This window comes from Chroicocephalus ridibundus, chromosome 4, assembly GCF_963924245.1.
Source record: "Chroicocephalus ridibundus chromosome 4, bChrRid1.1, whole genome shotgun sequence".
Lineage (NCBI taxonomy): Eukaryota > Metazoa > Chordata > Aves > Charadriiformes > Laridae > Chroicocephalus > Chroicocephalus ridibundus.
Window position 1 is genome coordinate 22857366 of NC_086287.1, and position 25558 is coordinate 22882923.

Genomic DNA, 25558 nt, shown 5'->3' on the forward strand with positions numbered 1-25558 from the left:
GGCTTCGAAGGGGCTGAATGTGGGAAATCGGGGAAACTGCGGTTGCTTCCTACTGCTGGCAGGCACGGTCGGCGTTAAACCCGTTGCTTTTATAGGAACAAGCTGACCTACTTATTAACGCATTGTATTTCAGTGTTCGGCTATGGCTGTCTGCCCCAGAGGGGTTTTGTTTCCAGCCTTGTGAAAACTCGGGGCCCCAGCTCCGTGCCGGCCTTACTGGGGGTCCTGGGCACAGTTGTGTTGTGGTTCTGTCCTTCAGCAGGGTGTGAGGGGCGTCTGGTGGTGAGGAGCTCTGGTACCACAGTGATGGGAACCATGTGCTTATCTGCAGGGAAAAAGCCTACTGGAAGGACTGACGTATGCTAAAGAGTGACAGGAAAATAGAAAGAATTGAAAATTGGAGGGGAATGATGTTTAAGTGTCATGAAAGGTTTTGACCAGAAATGCGTTTTCAGTTGCATTCTGTGGGGTAAAGAGGGGACAGTCACTAATGGCAGTAGCTGTGGGTACATTTAGAGTATCTGAAAGGAAGACTGTTTTTCTAGCTTGTGAAAGTCAGAGGTGATTGTAGTCAGCTGCTTTTCCCTAGCCGCATTCGAAGTAAGGGTTGGTTTAATAAGAACATGTGCAACGAGCAAATTTGGAGAAGACTAAACATCTGTGCGAGGTCAGGGAGGAGCTTCCTCTAGATTTGGTCAGCTGATGGCACTGTGGTGATAAAAGATTTGTGCATCTGATCTCACGAAGATGCCGGCATCAGACAACACGGGAGGCGAGCTTGCAGCTCTTTCCAGCCAGGGCTTTGCTCTGTTTTAGCAAATTCAGATTTCTGTGAGCAAATGACAAAAGTGTGGTGGTGGAGAGGATGGGACAGGACAAGGCAATTTCCTTTCTGTAGCACTGTTGCCTCTGTCTCTGTTCTTGGGGCCTTTCAGTTTACCAGCCCTTTTTGCTGGGCCAGTGAGAGCTCCATCCATCTGTAACAGTGGAGTTGCATCCTCTCTCTTGGACTGGGTGGAATATATACTCTTACATGACTTGCCAGTAAAAACGGATTTGCTGCTCTGACGGAACCTTTCAGCTGATTTTAAAAAAAGTAAAATAAAATTCTGCTGTGATGTGGAGGGGCTCTTCTGAATGTATCTGTTTAGTTTCCAGCCTGGAAAGCCAACAGAGGTGTCCAAACAGTCAAAGCCTTCCAAGAGATTTCCTGCAGTTTTTCCCCCCTGAAAAGCTGTGACCTCCTTCGGTAATTGCATTCCAGTGTAGCCTTATCTTTGAGGGCCATGAAAGCTGGAGTTCACGTAGGATACGTGCTCAGCCAGAGTGTTGTCACAGCTGCAAAATTCATTTTTCTACCTTTTGCACTCTTTCTCCAGTGCCTTGTACATGCATGTGTGTCTCTTTTTCTTTGATATACACATATACCCTTAGTCAAACTACTTAGTCTAAAAGTTGGGAAAGAAAAGAGAGAATTTCTGTGTTTAAACTCTTGAGAGGCACTCTGCTATCATAATGATAGAGCTGTAGGATTACCCAGAGATACAAAATGACAGACATCATAGTTAATACTCATCAGCATCCTTTCTAGCAATCTCAAAGCAGTCCCATCAGTAAAAAGCCTAAGCAAGCTGTGCTGCATTATCATGATTGAGGGCCAGATCAGATTTGATGTTGCTGGCTGACATGAGAGAGAAGGAAGTTTTTCCACTTCTAAAGCTAACTTTATAAATAAGCTCTTTGTAACATTGCAAGCACATCCTCACATTTCTATTAAAATACCCAGTAATGACATTGAAAACCATCCTCAAACATGGTTCCAGATACTTTGCCTTGAAATTAAAAGGAAGGGAGCTGCTTACATTCATCCCTGGTAAAGGAAGATGTAGCTCAATGCTTTCCCGGAATTAAGAGTTTGGGCTTCATATATTCCAAGCCCTTCCCAGCCAACATCAAGTCCAGCAACGCTGATTTTTAATCAGGCACAGTTACCACTGTTAGTCTCCTCTGAAACAAGTGGGTGATGCGACTTATCTCCAGCCATTTTAAGGCTTTACGCTGTTTTCTGTAACTCTATTAACGTTGTACAGTCCAACACTTGGTTTCCTGCACTAAGAAGTCCTGTAACTACCAGGTCTCTGACTTCACTGGAATTTCACTGACAATTTAGCATAAAATAGAAATATTTTCGTTGCTGTATTCCCACAGGAAGAATATTTGTGGCTTTTATAACAAAGGCTCTACAAAGACTATAATACATACCATTAGCATTTTTGTTGTACCGGATGAAATGTTGCACCAGATTTATGAATAATTGTTTCTAAATTGGGGCATCAGGTATGTGCTAGGGGAGAGGAAAGGATCCCTATAAGGTGTTCAGTTCTATTCCTGACTGTGCGCAAGACAGCTGTTTGCCTATAAATGATGGCATTAAAAGAAAAAATAAAAAGGAGCTTTTTTTTTCTTCTTGCATTTGCTTTTCTGGAGGTCCGCCACCCTTCTACTTTGAGATTTTTCTACCCCCTGCTGGAGGCAGGAAGAAGAGAAGCAGGGAGGTTCAGAGTGGGGAGGGAGATCTTCAAGAGGCGCTGGGGTGCTTAGAAACTCTTCATCTTATGGCTGTGAAGGGTGGTGGGTAGCTGTCTCTTGGACTTCCCCGTGAGAGGGCAGGCGATCGTTCAAGATCAGTGCCCGGAGAGGCAGAGACGGGGAGGGGGGCAAGATGAGTATACGTTCTCTCTGTTCTGTTTTGTTGTAATCGATCTGATTACCAAACATTATTAAGATTTGTTTCCCCAGACGGCCGGTCCTTTGCTCTCACAGACACACAGATCTGATGCACAGCTCATGCTAGTAAATTGAATTTGAGCTGGCAGCGCTAGTATGAACCACTTGCCTGTACGTACACGAAGCAGAGCTCTCTAAAAGACCAGAGAGCTTCACTGACACGGATTATAGGAACTTGTGGTTAAAATCAGTAAACCAGCTCTCACAAGAGTTTGTTACAATTTTTGGAGCACAAAAAGAATTGTGGGGCGTTTTTGCTATGTGGTTGTAAACACAAAATTGACAAGAAGACGTCCTTCTTACTACAAGCAAGCCCTCTCTTTTTTCGTGGCAGCTTTCGTCGTGCTTCCCGCTTGGCTGGAGCCACGGCCGTTCCTCCCCAGCAGGGACCCGGCCGCCCGGGACGGGGAGCTGTGTCGGGGAGCCGCAGGGGAAGCGAGATGTAGCACCATTTAAAAGGTGGTTTCCCTCCTGGCCTTGCTGAATGCCTGTGAGGATGGTGCAAAACACACTTGCAATTCTTGTTAATGAAAGCACTAATTTTCACAGAGCTGTCCTGAGCTCCGGTTTAGCCGCCCAGCTGTTCCAGCCTGGGGCTGAGCCCTGCGGGATGCTGGTAACTCTGATCCCCTTCCACGGGCACTACTCATTCTCTGGCTTGTATACACATATAAGTGCTTTCCTGGATTACAGCCACAGCTCTCACTACTATCTGGATAAAGCTTCATTTCATTTTTTTTTTTTTTTTTTTAATGTCCGGCAACTTCTTTTAGGCACAGCCTGTGCACGTGGTCATTTTGGGTCCCTGTTCACCAGAGAAGGAGAGCCCCTTAGCTGACCCACGCTGTTTTGCGAAGTTAGTACACTTTGCACCTTTCAGCTGAGGATCTGAAAGAGTTTGCAAAGGAATTGCAGTTGTATTTTGCCCATTCCTTACTCCTCCGATAACCTCACCTCTCAGCTAGTGGCAATTCAGAGTCCGAGGGGTTTGAACAGGATCATTCACAGCAAGTCAGAGGTTGGCAGAAGTGTAATTCCATAGCTCCCCTTCTTTTTTTAATTGAAATGTAACAGATAATATTAAGTAAAAGGTTGTTTTAACTGTTTTGGATAGAAAGGAGCTACGTGATAGCAGTTTGGCACGTTAGAGGCATCCGAGGGGCCTGTAAGTGCGACTTAGCTGCAAAGTCTTGCCTTAGTGCTCGCTCTCTAGAGACTCAAGTGAATTACTCTCTCACCACATTTCAGTTCGTGGCATTTCATATTTCCTCTGTTTTTTGAAATGTTGAAGTAAAAAATTCCAGCAAAGCCAATATTTCACTTACACGTTTGCTACTATATAGTGCAGATGGTACTAAGTCTTTGCATTAGCAAAGTGTTTGCTGGAAGATCTGAGATGTGTATGCAACTGAAGTCAAGAAAAATGTAAGCGAAAGCAAGTTTGATAGGTTTTTTCAGATTTGCAACATTTCTTCTACAAAATATCTTCTATGAAGTATTGAAGTAAGAAACAAAAAAAACCCCTAATAACTGGGATGTAATGTTAAGTCTAAACAAACTGTGTTGCAGTTGTTTTAAATAAATCCTATTATTATGTATGCTGTTTAAGCTAAGTTAAAGCCCCAATCTAAGGCTGACTGATTTCACTTTTGAAGTCTCTTCAGTGTGCAGGCATTTATGTTCACTGTGTTGCTTTCAGCAGGAGCTTTCACTAAAAAAGGCCTATATGGTCTCAGAATATTGATTGTTGTAATTAGAAAGTAATTCTGCTGCTCCATTGGTTATCTTGTAGACATCTGCAGTGGGAATGTCAAGATCTTCAAAGGCTTATCTTTGTTTTCATATTTCATGATAATAATCCTTCAAAGATGACATTACTTCCTGCACTGCCTTATCATTGGCCTGCGTCTCATCCCTCAGCTCACTTGGGAAGCTCTCCAGCAAAAAAAAGTCAAAAGGCTCTGGATTCCTGCTCTTCTGTCATTTCCTTGATTTGAAAATTAAAGGAGGAGTATTGCAGGAAGAGTGGAACCGGTTTTGTCAGATGATGGCAGAGTTGCTGGCGCTGTCTTCCCTCCTCCATTGATTTCCTTCTGAGAAGCAGAAGAGCAGCTTGTTCCAGCCATGTTGAACATCATTCCCTGTGGAGAGCGCTCAGCCGTCATCCACAGACCTGGGCAAGTCTTTAGCGCCTCCATGTACAGGCTGGGGCTGGCTCGCAGCAATGCAAAATAACAGTTGTCAAGTGCTCTGATGGAAAATAGGCTTTAGTCTGCTTCTGTGTGTTGGGGTAAGTTTGTGTATAGTTCAGTTGGACTTTAATGGGGATACATTTGCAAAAGCTTGGCAAGGGAGAAACGGTTGCCCCCGGAGGGTTTTCCAATGTGTGTGATAATAGGTTTTCAAAACTAGTAATTTGATTTATTTGTTTATTGATTGATTCATAGTAGTGTCTGTTAGTTGGTTTCAATCTTAGGAAGAAGGGAAGTAAATGGTACAGCCTTTGATTTTTTTCTTTGTTTATAATATGCCTGCCTGTCTTAGGCATAACTCTACAAAGTGTGATCTGTTCTCTCAGGTGTGACTTTACTCAAGAATTAGCACTAACACTCCTCCATTTATCCACTGTCCCTTCTGGGGAAAAAACACCTAATCCAGAACTGGAGGGCAAGCCTGGGCTGGCTGTCATGGCTCTGGTATGGAGCTGAGCCCCGGCAGACTGCATGTCTGCGTACCTGCTAGTTGGTCATGCTTATACTGGTTTTTTTGAGATGCTTCTTGTGTCGATTCTAACTGTCCTGCCTACATCCACGCCTTGATACCCAGGATTGCAGCGCGTACACCAGAGTGGGAACTGTTGGGTTTGCAGCCAATTTTCCCAGCCTTTCCTATGTTCATGAAGAAGCCCCTGTGCACAGACCTCCCTAAACTGCGGGCCACTGCCCTTCCCCTCTGGTTCTCCCAGTCCCCCACGTACGAGGCTCTGCCCGCTGGCACCTCTCTGCACCCTCCTGCCTGGACCTGCTCCCCCGTCCTGTAGAGCAAAGCAGAATAGAGAAGGCAAGAGCCTGAACAGAAGTTTATATGCAGACATGGGAGCACAATGGAAGAGGTGAGACCACTTGCAAGCCAGGTGGCTTGCTTGCTGCCTTTCCTTCATAGTCCCATGGTTCGAGTGCTACTGAAGTAGCCTCTGGCCAACTCCTCTTCTTTATACCAGAAGTCTTGCTTACATGCTTAAGGCTACTGCCGCAGAGCTCAGGCCAGCTGCGTATGACAGCTGTGGGCTTACATTGCCACTCCATGCTGTGCTGGCGCAGGTGTGCAGCTTCAGCTCTGCGCTGCTCTCCTGCAAGTGCAGGTAGCCACCGAGCTTCAGGCATCCGGCCTGAGTTCAGCAGCTCAGAGCACATTGCGTGCTGGAAGCTGATAGGCCTGGGTCTTCTGCGTCCCTAGCACTGCCCTAAGCTTTTTGCAGGTCAGCTTTGCCATGAAGTGGTGCAAGGTCTGGTCCTGGAGTGTCAGACATCATCCCAGTGCTTCTGCAGGTTTACCTAGATGAGCCTGTGTGCAAAGAGGCTTCCACTGGCATAGTTTCTTCATGACTGTCATGGTTTGGGCTGGGCTGGGCACTAAAATGAATGACACGGGCTCCCTTTAACCTCTTTCCCCTTCAGAGAAGGGAGCGCATCTCCCTTCAGAGGAGGGGACACTGTGTTTTTGTGGTCTTTCCCTCTCTGTCATAGAGTTCTGCAGAGGGCTTACCTGCCCTGGAGAAGCACAGTTTGGAAGGCACCTTCTGGAGAATCCCTTTCCCCGGGTGACGTTGTGAGCAGCAACACTGCATAAATACTTCTGAAAACTCACATTCAGACTTTTGACTTTGTTCCTGCTCCTGTTAGAAGAGTTTTCCCAAGATACCATTACTCTTTTGTCTAGAAACGTTCTGGTTACCAGTCTGTCTTCAGCCCATGTTGCTTTAATGAAACTGTCTTCAAACTTAATAGTTCTTCTTCCTTGCTTTTCCCTCCTGCATCCCATGGTCACCTCATTGTATTGATAGAGTCTTACGTCTTTTCTGACTTTGTTTTGCCTAACTGAGCAAGCCAAGCTCTCTGTTTTCTCTCCTAAAGTTGGTTTCCATATTGGTTCAGTTGTCTGGCTTGGTTTTTTAGCTTTTTTTTTCCTCTTTTTTTTCAAAGAATGAATCTTTCCTACTTTCCTCGGGATACTCATTGGAGTGAGATCTTCACGCAGTAACTTGCAGGAACTGCAGCCTCCCCGAGGCTGAGGTCCAGAGTTCCTCAGCCCAGTCTGTTTCCCAGAGGTTCCAGAGGAACCATTTAATTCATCAAAACTTGCTCTTTGGAAATCATAGATCTTAAGCAAAGTTAGGCTTGCTGTTATCCTTTCCACTTAATCTAAACTGAATCACTTTGTGGTCCCCTGCTCCAAAGTCATCCTCATTACTTAAGATAAAGAGCAGAAAAGAATCTATTCTTGTTCATTCAGCAACATGGATAAAGAAACTTGTCAGCTGTCACATCCAGGAATAACTGGCCTTACCGTGGTTAATAGCATTTGTTCGCCAGTCTGTACTGTGAACTTAGTCTCCCGAGTTGATGTAATTCCCGTTTCTTTAATGGTGCAGAGCTCTATCCAGATCCATATCTGGTGCAAGAAGTCAAGAGCAGACCCAGTGTCTCTCGCTTAGAAGTCGTCTTTGACCATCTTTCCACAACATTTCCAAACGTTTTCTGTTTTCTTCAATTTCCAAAGTCTGCTGTTTCATTACTGCATGGCAGTATCCTACCGTATAAAACCCGCATTTATTTTCCTTGAAAAGCACAGACCTTTTGACACCTGTTTCAATAATAATTGCCGTTCCACCCTGTTTGTGAATTTTTCTGTAATAACACAAGTGCCTTGAGTTCCTCTTTTATTATGTCAGTCTGCCTGCGTTATTAGCACACAGCTATTTTAGCTGCTGGGTTTTTTGTTCAGCTTTTCTGCTCTTGTTTTTGGTTTTAGACTGCATTTGGCTCCCTAGTTAGACTATAGACAGTCCTTTCACGCAGTGTCACATGCCTGACCCCTTTTCTCATCATTAGTAGCATTTTTTTCCTTCAAATCCCTGAAATACCTTTCTCACTGTTGTTTTCATGTTTATCTGACATTTTGTCCTTTGCTTTCTGGATCCTGAAACCAGTGTGGAATTTGTGTTCGCCTTCCCTTGCCGTGTTCATGCTGTGGGTTGTGCCATGGTGGTTCTGGTAGCTGGGATGTTTGGGTGAAGCCCTCGTGAAGACTCATCTTACAGTGAAAGTACCCAAAAGGCACAGTTTCCTGCAGAACTAGTGGCTGAGAGCCGGCGGGACTGTAAACATATCCCTACGGGTCACTCGGGCTATGCGAGATGCGTTGGCTCTTTTCCAGTCGGCATGTCCTGCACTTGCTGGACTGGAAGACATACTCGGTTCTCAAGGTCTGGTGGACACCTGCGTATCTTGAAACAGCACGAGAAGGAAATGAGCGCTTAGAACAAACCCTTGTATGGGACAGTAGGGTATGGTCTATTTGGTCTTAAGTGGTCAGAGTTTTGTAGAGGGCTTCCTCCTGCCACCCATCCTCCCGCTTTGCTGGAAGAAAAAGCTGTTGTTAGTAGCAGGGACCATTATGAAAGCTTGAGCAACGATGACCTTGGTGTCCCAGTTAGAGTTAACACGCATCTTCATAACCAGGGACAAAGAGCATGTGTGTCTGTGTGTATGTGTATCCTTTGGTCAAAAAAAAAATATGTGTGCAACCTATAAGGCTGCAAGGAGTTACGGCCCTCATAATCCCGTCTTCCACTGTAGAAGCTGAGGCTGCAGCAATCAGTTAAGAAGATGGTTGAAATTCCTGATCACAAATTAGGTAAGTACATGATGGAACAGAAAATTGTTTCTCTCTCCTTCTGTGCTAGGCTCACTGGCTAGTGCTTTCTCCAGCTGATGTTTTCTGTTCAGTACTACAAGCGGCACGGGCTGGATGGAGTCAAAAAAGACTTTACTGTTGCCTTTGTGATGGGTAAATTTTATTTTCACATCCTTCAGCACTGAAAATTAAGCTTAACTGAGCTTAACCCACACACTAATGTGTACCAAAATGAAAAAGTATTTTAAAAATAAAGGAACAAAACCAAAGCAAACATCTCCCTGTTTTTAAGTAGAGAATGTATTATAACACACCATTTTTATCTATAAGATGTATATCTCATCTCTCTTTAGTCAGCTGTCTCTTAAAATATTTTTATCTTGCACTGGTAAAATATATGTCAGTGTTGTGAGTCTTTCTTTTAGCAGTTAATTGATCTTAATCTTTACTACTGAGATGAAAAGTTAGGATGATATGTTTTGGTTTCATACAGCTTTCCAAATGATAAATGAACCTCTTTGAGTTTGTGCATGTGCAAGACCTTCTGTAACTCTTTCTCCTACCATGCTTTTTATTAAAGCTTTTAACAAGAATATATGTTGTAACTGTTCATACAGTTTTTCAGCTGATAAAACGGTATTGTTAGAGAACGGAAATTGTATGTGTCACTTCATGACGGTACAAATTTAACAAAATAGAGGAGCAGGAAGAAGGTTTCTCTTACAGATGTTCTGTATTTTTAAAAATTAGACCTCTCGATAATTTGTGCCGTAGTTTACTTGGCAGTGCCAGAAATGAACTTAAAAACCAGGAAAAATTATTGGTTCATTTAGACCCGTACCTTTCTTCTTCTGTGTCTCATACTAGATCCTTTCAAAGGAGTGGGAGAACCACTGTGACTGCCAGACCAGTTTTGTATTGCTAGTGAAATTGCTTCCTCCTGGCCTCTATTATATAGCTTCCAGAGTTCTCATTCTTGGTCTTTCGTGCACTGTTGTTGAGGTATGAATATAATTTCTTGTTTTCTTCCCAAGATCTTGGTTCTGAATCCTATTATTGGTTTACCGTACGCTTCCACAAGTATTCTGTTTATTAAGAGCTCTTCTCGACCTTATTTAAATACTCCAGAAGTGGACTTAGTGGCGTCCTACACCAAGGAGTCTGACAGAGTTACAGTACTTACGGTTCTCTTCAGGTATTTCTTTCTATCTTGCACATTGCAGTTTTATTTTAACAGCTGTGCTCTTATTCTGTCATCAGGCAAAATAAATTAAAAATAGAAAAGAAAAAAAAGACCCAAACAGGGGAAAAAAGCCTTCACTCTATTTATTATTCTCTATGTCTTTGACCTAACCTGACTCACGCCAAGGGTAACCATCATGATGTGGGAAGGGAAAAGGCATATCTATTAACAGACAAGTTAAATAGGGGCAAGCTGCTAGTTGCTCTGTTGCAGTTGAATAAGCCTGAAGGTAAAAGGTGGAACACGGAGTGTTGCTTTTCCAACATTTTCCTGCTGCTGAAAATTGAAAAATATCAAAGAATCAAATCACAAAAAAAACCCATGTAGGAGTGGGTTGTGCTAGGGATTGAGGCAGGGAGTAAGAAGACTGATCTTGTAGAAAAGGAATAAACTGGACTTTTATCTTCTGGGTACAGTGGCAGCAAGTTTTACGTATTCCAACTGGAGTAGAGTGTTTGAATGGAAAAAAGCGGTGGAGAATGCTGAGGCAGAATTAGAAGGAGCCGAAAGCTAGCATACTGAATGGTGAAGTGAAATTCTTTACAAAAAATAGTTCTATTTTAGAAGTAGTAACTTTAAATTAAAAGAAGATCTTATAAATTCCTTCCTGATGAGATAAGATGGCAATGGTTGTAGTGTACAGATGGTGCAGTTTATTTACTAACTATATTTTTTACGTCAGTTGGCAGTAACATTTTAGTAGTACCTAAATATGCATCTTCAGTGCCTCTCTCTAGGCATCTGTGCTGGAAAATTCAGGCCATGGTTGCTTTGAACTGCTTCGGCTGCTATTTTCTTTAAAACCTTACAGTATGGCTGTTAAAATAAGTACCCTCTAGCAAAATCAAGAGGGACTATGTTATCCTAATTTTATTAGGATTTAGTTGGAAGGGAATGGATTTGAAGCATTCAGTGAAATCAGATCAAAGTTTGAAATAAAAATATCAAAACAATGAAAATAATAGGAGTGATTATAAAACACTTCCTCACTGTATGAAATTAACTTGGTTCAGAGATCGCCCACATAATAAAAGGACAGCTGTCACATCCGGCTTTCTCAGGTACCCTGTTTGTTTTTAATTATTTTTTGTCAATTCTAGAATAAACAGTCTGCTACCTGAGGGCTGTCCTCTGCATTGCTGAATGTTTGTATGTAACCTCATGCCAAAATATTTCATGCCTACTGTTTCGCCACTTCGCATGTCTGTGCAGGACAGATTCTCATCTACACAGGTAACGTGCAGAGTGAAATTTGGCTCAAACAACATGCACTAGATCATAATTCCACAGAGTGATAAATTGTAGATCAGTCCCTCAGTGAAAGAACTAGATGCCGGTTACCGGTTTGGTGTTCACTTGTGAACGTTTTGCTGAATAGCGGATTAAATCTTAAAATGCTGCGAACAGACCTGCCATGAGGTTGGTGACTTGTCCTTCATCGGTATCGTCTTCGTCAGAAGAAGTTTTGTCTTTGAAAGCAATGCTGGCAAAAATAACAGTATGCTCCCACTGCAGAGGGAGGTACTGCAGCTGTGGTGGGCTGCCTGCCCCTTCCTGGCTTCGAACCGCGCTGGGATGTATGCCTTCCTGCCTGATAAGTTTGTGTAAGTGCTTTAGGTTTCTTCCGGGTTCTTTCTGATAGCCTGTGAAGGACACTTGGTAGAGGAGGGACCAAGGACTGAAACTTCAGATCGTAGCATGAAGCACTGGGTGTACAGACAGCAGTCATCTGTTAGGGACAGCTGTGGCTGCTGGCAAGTTCTGTCACTATGTTTTTGTCGCTCTCAGGTGTTGCCTGTTTGAGACTGTGATGTGCTCTTCCTTTTTCGTACAACACCCACAGTCCTTCTTCTTCTTTGTTGTTAAGTACTTTCCTCTGTCACTGGGGAAGCTGGGCATCTTCTACTTACCACTAGCAAAAAATGAACATACAGTTTGTGTATGCAGTCAATTCCCCACTTTAATTAGCAAAAAAGAAACCAGAATGCATTCATTTAAATCCTTAATTTTCTCAATTCCAAAACTTTGTGTGTAGTTATTTTTAACCTGGTTTCCTGGGGAAAGTTGTTCCTGCAATCATTTTTCACTAACCACCCACTGTTAATAACTTCGGGAGCCTCTGTGTTAATCGCACGCTTCAGGTAGGGCAGAGATCTCAGTGTGAAATCCACAGCTTCACAAACGCAGACAGGCGGGTAGAAGGGAGAGGATCCCATCACCAGGCTGGTGGGCTGCCATGTGAGGTCAGCCCTTACCGCTAGAAATGAGAAGATCCGCATGGAAGAGACTTCACGGAGACGCCAACCATGAGGAAAGGGCCGTCATCAGGGGGCCACTGGTGGGTACCAGGAGTCTAAGCAGGAAATGCCAGTCCAAGCAAAGGAGCCCTTTGTTCACCTGCCTTCGGTGCTGCTCCTCAAGGCTGCTTCTTGGCACTTCTTCTTGACGTCCTTCTCAGGAGAACACCTCCCAGTTGCGAGCACAAATACTGCGCAAGAATGAACTGGCCCTTCAGTTTGCCTTCGGACATTGCTTCTGCACCTCTTTGCGGGGTCTCTGACTGCTGGCCCTCGGCCCCTGTCCTCCTTGGGGACGCAGGCCCTCCTTCTTTTCTCTCTGCAGGACAACCCAAACGCACATTGTCCTGGATCCTGTTGAAACCACCCTGGGTGCGTGTGTCCAAGCCCTCCTACCTCTGCCAAGGCATTGTGGAGTAGCTGTCTGGTCTCTTCAAGAATATACCGATATTCTAGACACCACAGCAGATGTGGATAGGCTTGAATCATGGTTGTGCTTTAGAAAACAGCTGCTGTGGATGTGGTTGCGTGTTGTAAACAGCTGGTGTTAGTGTCGTGAAGTCATTACAGAACTTAGTGGTCCAAAGGCTAAGAATGCACCTTTCAAGATAAACTGGTTCCATCAGTTTTATCGCAAAGCACAGAGTTTGTTACACAAACAAAACCTAAAGCCAGCAGGAAATGTGCGTTTTTCTGGTTGCGTCCTTTTTTTCTTTCAACAGGAGAATTAACATTATGCTACAAGGTTACCCACTGGGTAGTGGGACCTTATTTAAAGTAAAACAAGAAAACAAAATTTAGGAACAGCCAATAAACGAACGTTGAGGTTGGCTATATGAATTATGATGTAGTAAATTCAACTTCTGACAATCTTCTGATTTTATGGTATGAAAGAGATGGAAGAATTCTGGTTTGGTTTGGCTTTGTTCCTCAGGCTTCTCTGCTTTTTGTCTTGCTTTTTAATGTTAGATAGACTATCCCCCTTCAGTTTGACTAAAGGCAGACTCTTGCTGTGTGGGCTGTGTGGTGTGTGGACCCAGTCCTGCCACACGGCACTTTTTGGGGAGTAAAGCTGTTTGGAAATGGCACTTTCGGCATAGCTGCTCGCAGCAGGAATACTGCTTTTGATGTGTCTTCAGAGTTGAACATAAGTTGGTAAAACTGCTTTTCTGAGGCGTCTGCTGGTGACTTTAGGAAAAAGGATATGCTGACCTGTCCAGGAGACAGACAAGCACCTGCTTGCCAGTATGTGGGCACCTTTTATACTAATTTGCGCTGCTGCTGCTTCAACTTTAGTTCTACACCCAGTACACTCTTGCTCTGTTTACTGTTTCAGCAATTAAATAATAGAGTAGCCATTAGAAGTGTGTTTCCAGCTACTTGCAGACAAGCATATACTTGAACTAATAAAAAAAAATCCCTTTTTTTTTTCTTAACTGGTCAAGTGAATTTCTATTTGGCTTAAGCAGATATTGAAATCCTCTCTATGTCATTTGTGTTGTTAAAAAATTGCAGGGCTTTATACCGCATTGCATTACTGTAAATAGATTTGGAATATATAAAGGTACAATATATTTTTTAAAAGCGAAAAGTAATTTTTCTGACATGATAGCCAAAATAAAGTGCCATGAAGCTATTAGTGGTAAATTGAATTTTTTGGTATGTAATTTAGTATAAATACTGACAAGCTGAAAAAAAAAAAAACCCCACCCAAACAACAACTGCGTACTCATTAGTCATTCAGTTTAGCAGCACAGCGGCAGCAGTCGGGCAGGGTGTGCGTTTTTATGTCTGCTTCAATTGCACACTTCATTTATTTGGACATGGCATAGGCGGCTTTCTCTGTCACACGGCATCACTGGGCGATTAGCAAGTTGTGCCCCAGGGCAGCTGGGACGCTTTGCTGGGGCAGATGTTCTTTTCAGCTTATTCAGTGGCCGTTGTGGGGTTGTTTACTGTTGTCATAGCTACCTGCATTTCCATAGCAGCCGAGCTGCTGCGTGTGAAGCGAGTGAATATAGTTATAAAAGGATCATATTTTGTCCTGTCTCTATAACTTACCATCTGTCAACTGACTGTTTGTGATGGATTCAGCAACCGATTGAAGAATAGCAGCAGCCAGCCAATGATTTTTGCTTATATTAAAGTGACAATGGATGAGGATGCAAATAAGTTGGTGCGTCAATGAAATGCTAGTTCCTTCCCCCGCCCCCGGCCCTTAATTGTAGCGGTTTGGCTTTCAACACGTTTCTCAAACCTTGCTGAAATCCGTACCAACACACCAAAACGACCAAGTGTCATCCTCCGTACTTGCTCAGGTGTAGGCGTTCCTTACGCTTTTCCACTCTGCTGTCAGCTCGTCCCTGTGTGTTGCTCACAACTTGTGATGTTGCACCTGCTTTCGCAGATCCTTTGTAATGAAATCTTAAATACTCTCCGCAGAATTAAACAGCAAAATCATGAGGCTGTCAGAGAAGGTACCATGCACACACAAGTATGGTTTGTTAACATTCATCACTGTGCTGTACTTAATAGTAGCAATGGGATCACATGCAAGTTTGGGGGTAAATTCATTGTGTGATCAACGAGCCCTCTGAATAATGAACTCTTATACCTTTTCACTGCAGAGATTTGGTTGAACCTATAGTTTAGCAACGGGGGCAAGAAGATTAGCCCAGTTGTAAATAATGTATTTATTGGTTGATTTTTCCAGATCCTGACATTGATGCTGCCACTGCCATGATGCTTTTGAATACTCCCCCTGAGATACAAGCAGGTTGTGAGTAGATATTTCTATAGCATATAGCAACATAGACGTGTAAAGTTAATATTCTCTTTTATAAGTATACAGCGTACCAGATAAAAAGAAGGATTTCATGAAGAAATACAACTTCCCTTGTAGACCTTACACTTCCTTGACCCTTACATGAGTATAATTTTGTGGTTCATATTACATTCTTTGTTACATGAATAATAGTAATCCGTGCTCTCTAATGTAAAAGAGGGGTTATTGTTATTCATGGCATACACATAAGTGAGTAACATACTATTATCCGTACTGATAGAAAGACCTGGGGCAACAGCCAGGAGAAAGGCAGGGAGGGAGAGAGAGCAAGAGAGCGAAGGGTACATGGCATATGGTTTTGTTTTCGTTTTGTTTTGATTTGACTCCCATCGTGTGAGCTACCACAGCCATCTGGATACTTTCCACTCACTTGGGCGCTGTTTCAACTCCTTCCTCGCACACATCCTGCCCGTTTTGCTTCTTTGCTCTGTCTGATGCGAGGCAGTAGGCAGGCTCCGGGCAGCAAGGGAAGGTCTCATTTCCTGCCAGTACTGTCCTCCTTGTTCTCTGACCAGACCCGAGGTTTTTGATGCTGTGTATTCACAGAGCACCGAAGGGGCCTTGGCCCCCGCTGTACTGGGCTGTGCAAATACTGCAGGAATCATCCTGCCCCGCAGAGCTTGCGGTGAAGGTATTAGAGGAATCCGTAGAGGAATACGGCTGCACAAAAGCGGGGAGTACAAGAAAACAAACATATCGCTGGTCAGCAAGCACGGTAGTAATGCCAAGTGACAGGCAGCTCTAAAAAATAAAGGCAGAAGTTAAAATAGAATCCATTATCAAGCCTGTCTAGCATCGCTGCTATTGTTCTAGCTCGGGCAACCAAATCCAAATTCCAGGGGAAGCCTTGGTTCGCACTTTGATACTCTGCCTGGGGAAGAGAGTCAATTACCATCAAAGCATTTCCTGTGCAGCCGAGGAAAGCTATTGTCAGCCGGCTTTGTGACCCTGCCAGAGAAGTGCCTCTTGAGAAGCTCCTCTTGGGGGAGAGCGCGATGTACCAAGAAACTGTCCATTCTGGAAAGAGAGATGAGTGGTCCTTGTCCTCCTCTCCTAAACAGCCTTCAGGGACTGCGCACGGTAAAAGGGCGAGCAGTCCTAGGTGTGTGTAGGTAGGAAGACAGAAAGGTTTTATCGGGAAGAGGAGGTTGTCGTTGGGCTTAGTGGGAAGAATAAAATGAGAGGTCTTCAAAGGATCAGAAATTTAAAGAAGCCAGACTTGTGGGGCAGAGAAAAGGGGGAAAGAAGTTGGGGTAGAATGAGAGTGCAGGGGTAAAAAGGGTATGTGAGAAGAGGGAAGGAGACATAAAGCAGTATGTGCATGGAGAAGGATGGGGAAAACACAGAATAATCTGAACTCCTGGAAGAACTGGAGAGCAGAAGAAGATTGCAGGCAAGAAAGGGAGGAGATCCATAGTAAGCTGCATGTACTAAACACACTGCAGATTTTTATCACATGCGCGTGTTTGCCAGCATTGCAGGTGTTTGCGTGGAAGTGATTTGGAGACTTGGGCACTGTCATTTCATAGAGATCATAGCTTGCAGGTTGGCAAATGGCTTATTGCTATTTTAGTTTATAGAGGTCTCTCTGAGGAAGGAAACTCTAGCCTTCTACAAGTTTGACACATCTCTTCCCCCATGTCACCTTCCCAGTGGGCTGTTGTGTCAGGACCTCAAAAGCGAGAGGGAGCTGAAAGCGGAAGGATGGCTCCTCATTCACATTGCTCCCTCCTTGATGTCTGCAAGTAAGGAGGCCTTCCTCTCTGCCTTCAAACTGAAACGCGGGGTCTGCTCAGAAGTTCATGAACCCTTCCAAGCATTGGGTAGAATTGACTGGTGCCAGGAGGAAAGGGCAGAAGCTTTTATTGTAACCTCAGACGTCCTCTCACTTACAAAGGAGAAACATTTTTGTGTGTGTGTGAATGGATACTTGAGGAAGTAAATCAGCCTGTCGCATGAGTTGCAGTTGGGTCTCGCTTATCTACCATGTTAGAAAAATCTTAGGCAGCTTATTAAGCGAATTAATTACCACTGCACATTAAGAAAAAATTGCATGAAAAATCACATTAAAATTAGTTTTCAAATAAAAGGCAATTGGGCTATAAAATTTTCATTGCAATGCTGAGCATCGTCTAGAAGGTCGCAGTTCATTCTCTGGTCTGTCAGTGACTACAGTGGTCTGTAAATCAAGCTGTGAATGATGAGGGCAGTAAGCATGCCGGACTGTTCCATCCCTTGAAGATGTAGAGTTCTGTTCATCGTATCAGACTGTAGTGTCAAGCGTGTGCTCAAGCCATCAGGGCTGCAAAATGCCCCATCTTCTGAAAACAAGATCTGAAGACGGGGGGACATAATTTACAGTTTGGCCACAGGTGTTAATACCTGACTGAAAACACCCTTTGGGTCCAAGAGTCTGACTCCGAATGGGCCAGTTAGTTCCACAACAAAGATGGTCAGATGGAGGCAGAACCTGAGTGTCGTTTCACGGTGAAACAACTTGACAAGTCAGAAAGTTTAAAACTCTGGTCCATTAAGGCCTTTGGCTACAGACATCTGTCCTGCAAACATTTAACTGTCTTTGTGAAACATGGATACCTGCCACAAAGTAGATTGTGACAGAGTCTGGATTCACGTTTGTGTGGACGGTTACATGTGTTGTCTTATGACTTTAAAGGCATCTTCTTGGGTTAAAAGCTACCTTTCAAGCAGGATAACAATCCGTGCTCATCTAGGCAATGTGGGTGCTAAAAGCATCTTTAGCACCATCATTCAAAGTCTTATTAAAAATTATTCTTTTAATATAGTCCATCAGAAAGGAATCCCATCTCAGTGGCATTGGAAAATCCGGAGTAAACTATTCGTGCTTTGTAGCAGATTGATTAATTAGCTTTATGTTTTTAAAAGACCGTTTAAAATTCCATACCCATGTGTGAAACACTGCTAACAACCACACATGAATTCTAAAATCAGCATTTGCTTTCAGATGAAATCTTGAAATGGTGTCTGAGCTGGCACAAACGGTGCTTATCATTTACCCCAGTCACACAGTGCTTTAGTTCTCACACATAAAATTATGGCAGAATTTAAAAGAGTAAAACACTGCTATTAGGATTGTTTTGTGTTTGGGGGGGTTTATTCTATAGACTCATGAAACTGATTGTTCACATCGTCACTAAAGGTTGGAAATAATGTAATTATAGTTGGGGCGTTGACATCAGAAATCAATTTCTAAAATATTATGCTTTTCAGTATTTTCAGAGACCAAATATTTCTAGATTGTAACTAAAGGCCGAAGTTCAAAGTAGCCAGCTTTTGCGTGACTCTACTGAAACATACAATCCAGCTGGCAGCTGGCACCAAAATGCAGCATGAAAGATTCTGTGATATGCCAAGAAAGGGCATGTAGGAACATATTTTTAATACTTTATTTGATTCAGTTTATGGAAGTCCTTGTATTTCATCAAGTTTTGTATGGTTTGATTATGTTTAAAAAGAAGCAGCAACTGAAACATCTGCTTTGTTCAGTAGCAGCTATCACAAGTTACAAATACTTTGGATTTTGTTAGCAGCCAGTACATGAATATTAATTCCAAAATACGTGACTTGCATTGAAAACTGTAGTTTGACCTGCAGGGGACTGGGTACTGGCTGGCCGTCTCCGGCAAGTTGCATCAAATTTCTGGGCCTGTTTTCCCTGATGGGAATCTACTTCACAGAGAGGACAGAGGAAAAGGAGATGGTAAACAAGCGATAAAGCTCAATTTAGAAGTCATGGCTACTAACCCAATGAAGCCCACGGGTTAGTTTTGTACAATTGTTAAGATTTTCAAGACTTCAATTCTTACCAATGTCTTGAAAGTAAGTGTTACCAGCTGTCACTCCAGTATATAGCATTCCCAGCTCTTAAAAGAGTGTTGCGTCCTGGGCATGTCATTTAGTCTTGCCAAACCATTGTGTTTTCCCATCAGTAAAATGGAGATTGTTTTGGGTGGTTTTGCAGTGTTTGGACTTCCTGAGATTCAAGTCACTGTAAGCATTTTAAGTAGCAGTACCTACTTAATTGGTGAGGTCGTTCTGAACTTGGAACCATTTGCTCTTCAGGAAGGACCAGTTAAGTGTGTGGAGCGTGTGGTGTCCTGCTGCTACTGCTAGTGAAACAACACTGTGGTCAAAGTGATTATACTGGAAGTATAATCACTGGAAGTGATTAGACAAGAAGCTCCTGACTCCGCAATATTATACATAGCTTCGAATTCATGAGTGGTCCTTTGCTATATAGTTTGGGAATTGCACACAAATGTAAGTACATTGCTCCAGCTGAAGTTTAATACTGCAAACAGGCATAAACAGTGATTGCAGAAAGGATTTGGGTAGAAACCATGAAAGTGAGAGTCTTTAGCTCCGAACATCCATCTCCAGTTTTCAGTACTGCTCACCACTTCTCACCCAGGTTAGCTGGGAAGTGGTGGCCTTCAGGAGACTTTGCAACGCTGGTTTTGTGGGTGGTTCCTCACAGGAGACTGAAGTGCTGTGGTAAAGATGTTTGGGAAGATGTAAGCATGGAGTTTTGCTGGGTGCTTCTTTAAAAGCAAGCTTTCCAAGGCTGAGATCAATATGTCTCTCTGGTTTGGAAAGCTTTATTAATCTTCGTCTCAAAGCATATAAAACGCAGAATAGATACATATATTTCAAATTTGATGGGAGGAGAAATACCTCCCTAAAGAGATCTACTAATACTGTACCTTTATACTTCTGAAATTGTAACCTGATGAAATTTGCTTTTTAAGCAAATGCAAGTGGATTGTATACATGGCAGATATGTTTACGGAATCAAGGCAAAAAAAATTTGTATAAAATTGCCTTAACAACGGACAGAAATCCTCCAAATAGGATGAAATAGAACATGCTGTTTTCGTGGGACTTTTTTATTGTATATGAAACTTGATAACAGTAACGTTCTGTTTGCACTGCTTGTGGACAAGTCACGTCATAGAACTTATTAAGCTTCCAGACTAACTTTTTATATCAGAAAAGAATAAATCATTGACAGTGAAATGTTTCATAAAGCTGTATTTGCTGACAGTTCTGTATCAAAGTGAGAACTGGGAAAAGACCTTTTCCTAAGGTTGAAACTTTCCATTCTAGTTGTGAGATTCTTTGGGGAACGGCATCCTCAACTTCTATTAAAGAGGATTTTATTGGGTTTTTTTGCTTCAGTGTTTCAGTATTAAGCCATTAAGGTGAGGAAACAGAATTGGAAAGAAAACTTACTTTTATGAAATACTTCCTACTTCTTTCTCCCTACTCCTCATAATTTGATTTAGCAGCATGGTTTAGTTTGTTAGAATTGTTAGTCGTGGTTTTCTACTTATACAAAAAATAACTCAGAAGATTGAACTATTTTTATTAAATGTCCTTAGACAAGTGTGATAGTATTATCAGAATAGACTTCTCTCCCCCCACCTCAAATTTTTGTTTAGTGTAAATGGCTTGTTGGGTGCATCCTTGATTTGCAGTCTGTTAGGACTACAGACTATGGAATATAAGAGCTGTAAAATTGTCTTTGAGCAGTAAAATAGAAGTTAGGCAGATGGCATCAAATTTATGTCTGGGATAAGAGAGTCGAAGTGAATAAAGTTACACATTTGGCAGATAACGTTTGCTTTTGGCAACTCCTTATGTCCCATCAATTATACATCATTAGCAATTTCCTATTTTCAGTTCTTGTAGCCTGAGATAAAGTATTCTGCTAAACACTGTCCTGGAAGAGAGATTGGCATAAAAAAGCTGAAGCTGACAGATACTAGCAGAAACTCAGTATCTCTTGCCTATAATGATTTCTGTATGGGGCTATGATTTCTTCTGTGCTACAAGAGATGGGTCAGGGAAGAGAGCCCGGAGATAAATGCATGTGCCACATGGTGACAGAAGAGGCAGAGAACCAGTGCGTCCCTACAGGATACCTTCATACTCTAATATTCCACTTTTTTAAAGTTCGTTTTCAATAAATACTATTCAGCCTTCCTCACTAGCCTAAATATTGGCTACCTTGAGCTAGACAGTTTAATGGAGCATATGCTTGTTTCCCAGATGACATAAAGAACATGTTTGTTACCCTTTTCTTTTTCATTTCCTTGATTTACAGCAGATCGCTCTCAGCGCTGATACTTCGTTTAACTTCCACATGTCAACATTTAACCAAAAAGTTGGTTTCCTTATTTAGTGAACTGTTGGGGTATCTGATGACTCTATCCCTTGAGTATTTCCTCCTTCTTTTCCATCTGAATTTTGCCAAATTGCTGTATTGTGTGTTAGACAATCAGATCTTCAGGGAAGGACCCAGGCTAACATGGGTTTGATTGTTGTGAAGGTCTTGGATGAGGTTGTTAGCTCAGTTGCTTGGGGGACGTTTGCTTCACCCGCACACACACTTGCAAGTAAGAGGTTATGGATGCAATCTGTCTAGGGATTTGAGGAAAGAAGTCCATAGTTTGGGATATTCTACTCAGCTAATGTGCGCACAAGACCATGCTCTGAATTTAAACAGTCCTGCACTGGCTGTGGAGTGATCATGTGGCCTTCTGCTTATTTTCCACCTCCAGAGGCTGAGTACGGGTTACAAAACAACACTGGATTTTGGAGGGCTTCTGCTGGATCTTTTTAACGCTATTCGAACGTAGTGTTTTGATGGATTCAGATTATGGTGTGTTCTCCTACATGGCATTCACTTTATTGTCTGTTAAACCGTAATGTGAAAGTTTGCTACAAAAGATGGATTATTTTCCCCCTTGGAGAATTTCAGAGATCCAGTCTTGCTTTTTGACGTTGGATGAATTGCCTCTCTCCTCAGTTAGCTGGTGGAGGCTTGATATGCCGGCAGATCCTACTCAGGTTGTGGAATTCCACCAGTGCAGCATAAGATCCAAAAATCATTTGCCCATTCACGCAGCAGACATGGGGCAGATTCTCTGTACATGGTTTAACTTCACTCCAGTGTAAGTATTTCCTGGGTTTAAGCTTCTTCAGAGCAGAATGAGATCCAATGCCACCTTGAAAACATAGCAGTGATGAAAGCTGAAAGGTGAATAATGATTTTGTTGTTTCAGACTCCTTGCGTTTTGCTAGGAATGTTTTGTGAAAGAGGAATCCTTTATCAAAGACATGCACAGATCTTTTTGCATTGTTTTCTTGAGCTGAGTTTCCCAGACATAAACGTCTCTCGGCGCTTGCACAGAAAAGGTGTAAATTACATTTCACACTTCTGCCTAGGAATTGGGAACCATGTAACCTGCCTGTACTGGTGGTTAAAGAAGCATTAGAAAAGAGGAGTCTGGGCTGTAAGGTGTTAGTCCAGACTGGCACTGATTGATGATATGGCTTAGAGTAAATTATCTTACCTCCACACCTCGAATCTCCAATCTGAAATATAAATACCTCACCTCAAAGTATGGTTTTGAAATGTAATTAAAGCTTGGGAGGCATGAATGTATCTTTGGAATAAAAGCACCATGTATTTTCCAGTAAACAATCCCCAACCCTTCAAAAGTACCAACATGTGGAAATAATTCCTTGGATACTAAGTAGCCATCTTCATACAGCCTGCACAAAGGCAGGGAAAGTGTATGGATACCGGGGACGATGTATTAGCATTTTATATACATAGATACTTCTTTTAATGAAGTAATTACTGTCCTTTTATGAAGGATGAGTATTGATGCTTTAAATGCTATAAGTAGAGATGTGTGAGCAATAGAGATCAGTCTTACAGTGGCACATTGGTTATGTGGATAACTAGAAATGAATACCTTTCACCATTGAATTATTTTGATCTTGCTTTTCATGTTAGGTTTAGAATGCTACAGAAATTAATTTACTAGCAAGTTGTGGTCGGTTTGGTGTTGTTTTTTTTTCATTATGGTTACGGATGCTTACTGAAAGGATACACTGCATTGTCCAGTGTCCTCCTTCAGTTGACCCCTTCCATACAATCTTCCCGTTTGTCAGCCTGCATAACTTACCTAGTGATGTAGTGGTACTGCTGCATCATAATTCAGAGTTTTGGGAAATGAAAATAAAAACAAGTAGCAATAACACTGCTGTTGCGAGCTGAAATATTTATTGAATTCTGAGTGGTGATTTCAATACACAAAGCTGTGGTGTACTTCAGAGAAAAGTTAGAATCATAGTTGAAGCCTCTTCTGACATGAGTAGTGCTATTGAAGCCTTTCAATGAGTGGTGGCGTGCTGAACAGACAGACATAATTGAAGCGAATTTCATAGGCAGGAGTAGGTACCAAGTTGTCTTTTGGGGGATACTTTCAGAGGACAGCAAACTTCTACCATTTCTTTTTTTTAAAAAAACCCAGTTGTTAATTCCTGAAGGGAAGATGTGGCGAGTATGTGTGTGTGTGTGTGTTGAGGTGGGGATGTTTTTAAATGTGAAGCTGTTGAAGAGTGTTCCTGAATAGCACACCGTGACTTACAAACATGCAAAGAGTCGGGGAAGATGGAGCGTGGGTTCAAGCAGAGACATCAATGTGTAGAAAGTCTAAGCTATGAGACTTGGCAGTATATTTTATATATGTAGGAGCCCAGGAAAAAAGCAAACTCGGAGAAGGTAAAGAAGGAAAGACATGAGACAGTATTTTTAGAGAAGTGATGGGGAAGTGAACGGGATTTTTCAAAGAAGCAATGGGACTTGTCAGTAAGGCAGAAGAGGGTAGGAGAGGAGAAAGTATAAGATAAGCATCAGCTAACTCTGCCAACAGACCAGGATAATTAGGTAAATATGGAAAAGAAGAGTTTGGGCGTCAAGGAGCCTGTTGCTCTCTTTTTGCAGCAGAACTTTCAGTGTGTTTGCTTTCAAGTTTTAAATGCATATATATGTAGGCAACATCCACAGCTAACTGACAGGTGGCTCTGTGTGCATGCAGAAGTGTTTCATGTCGATATAAAACTCTATAGTTTGTATCAGAGTGAAGACAAAATTCCCAGCTCTTTCTTGGTCAAAACTCCTTGTTTCTTTCTTTTAATGGGACTTTGTAAATGTAGAGAAACTGTACTGTGTAGTGTGGTACAGAATCTGTCCCTCTTGAAAGCCTGTTGGAAAAGCCATGCCCATTGGAAATTACGTCTTTTTATCGATCCTTTGATACTTAGCAGGTTTATGGCTTGCTTTCAATTTGCCTGTTATCTGTGCATTTTAGTTTAGCCATATCCTTGGGCAGACTGCTTTTCTTTCATGACACTGGTATTTTGGCCATCTTAAGGTCATGGTGTTGAAACAAATTTAATAAGAAATTCAGGTTTTGGAGTTTTTAGCAAGATAACGTTCCTCTACAGTGTCTACTAACCCAAACATCAGAGCACTGAAAGCCTGATACTGCCCCCAGAGTGAAACAGATTTGATCGATTTCTCATAATCTAGTGCTGGCGGGAAAAGTGCACAAAGTAGTGAAGTATAAATAGCAAAAAGCAATTTTTAAATTATTTTGGCCATTGAAAGCTGACCCTAGTTGTTATAAAGTAGGTTCTGTAATTTTAGCCGTTTGAGGCTGTACTTTATCACCTAAATATAAATGACCTATTCCTCAGAGGTGCTCAAAAGCAAGGGTGGCTGTAACACGGTGACAGGATTTGGATAGGGGGGTGATGTGCTCTCACCAGCAGGAGAAAGAAGATTATTTTCCCAGACCTAATCTGTGTGGTCTGGAGTGAAGCAAGGTGAGCATCAGGATAGCGGAGCGGGAGGTGTGGATCTGGCTTGGTGTTGACAGGAAGGTGAAATGTACCTCAGTGGCTTAGAAATAATGTACTTCTGAGCCTATATTTTTCTGCCTCATAATTTTCAGGTGTAACTGTAATGTGTATGTGTTGATTCTTAGGCTGAATGATTCTTCTAGTCTCCCTGTAGTTTTAAAGTGATATGGTTTACATTTATCTTCTATGTGTTTATATAATACCTGTATGATTAAAAATAGTACACCAGGAGTAATGATCGTCGTTCATTCTCTTTTTGGACATTCCCCATGAGGGGAAGTTACAGTATGAATAATGACTTATAGTAAAGAAAAAGTGAGCTAACTGGCTAGCTGTGGACATTAAAGAAGCAAGTTTGGCTTGAGGCTGTTGCAGGTTACGGTTCCAACCTGAAAAAGGGACATAATAGCTGTGCAAACGAGTGGCATTACGCGCAAGTCCCTGGTAAGTGCCAAGCATAAGAACGGTGTTTAGTGGTCCTTCCTCCTCCACAGTGGAGGAGGAAAGTGCTGAGGACCTGCTGAGGACCTGCTAAGGACAGACTCTTCCTTTGGTGGTGCTGGTAGCGGTCCCTCTGCTCTTCCTTCAGCTGGGGGTTGGCTGCCCTAGGCTGAGCAGCGCACGAGAACACGCCTGGGTAGAAAAGAAGTTTTCGGTTGTAGGTTAAAATCTTGTGGGCCAGAGCTGCAGTTCTTGCTATACAGCCCAGCT

At 42.5% G+C, this 25558-nt stretch overlaps 1 protein-coding gene across 9 annotated transcripts in view; it reads left to right on the forward strand.

Annotated features, from left to right (window-relative positions):
* Positions 1–25558, forward strand: part of FOXN3 (forkhead box N3) — a 215420-nt gene that overhangs the window by 176935 nt on the left and 12927 nt on the right. For 5 of the 9 annotated variants that reach the window (XM_063333955.1, XM_063333954.1, XM_063333953.1 and 2 more), the window contains one exon: positions 14957–15022. The exons of 2 other annotated variants lie outside the window; for them this stretch is intronic. In XM_063333955.1, the coding sequence (XP_063190025.1) occupies positions 14957–15022 (66 nt within the window). The remainder of the gene's footprint in view (positions 1–14956; positions 15023–25558) is intronic. 2 more of the 9 variants (XM_063333956.1, XM_063333958.1) reach the window with 1 other exon arrangement.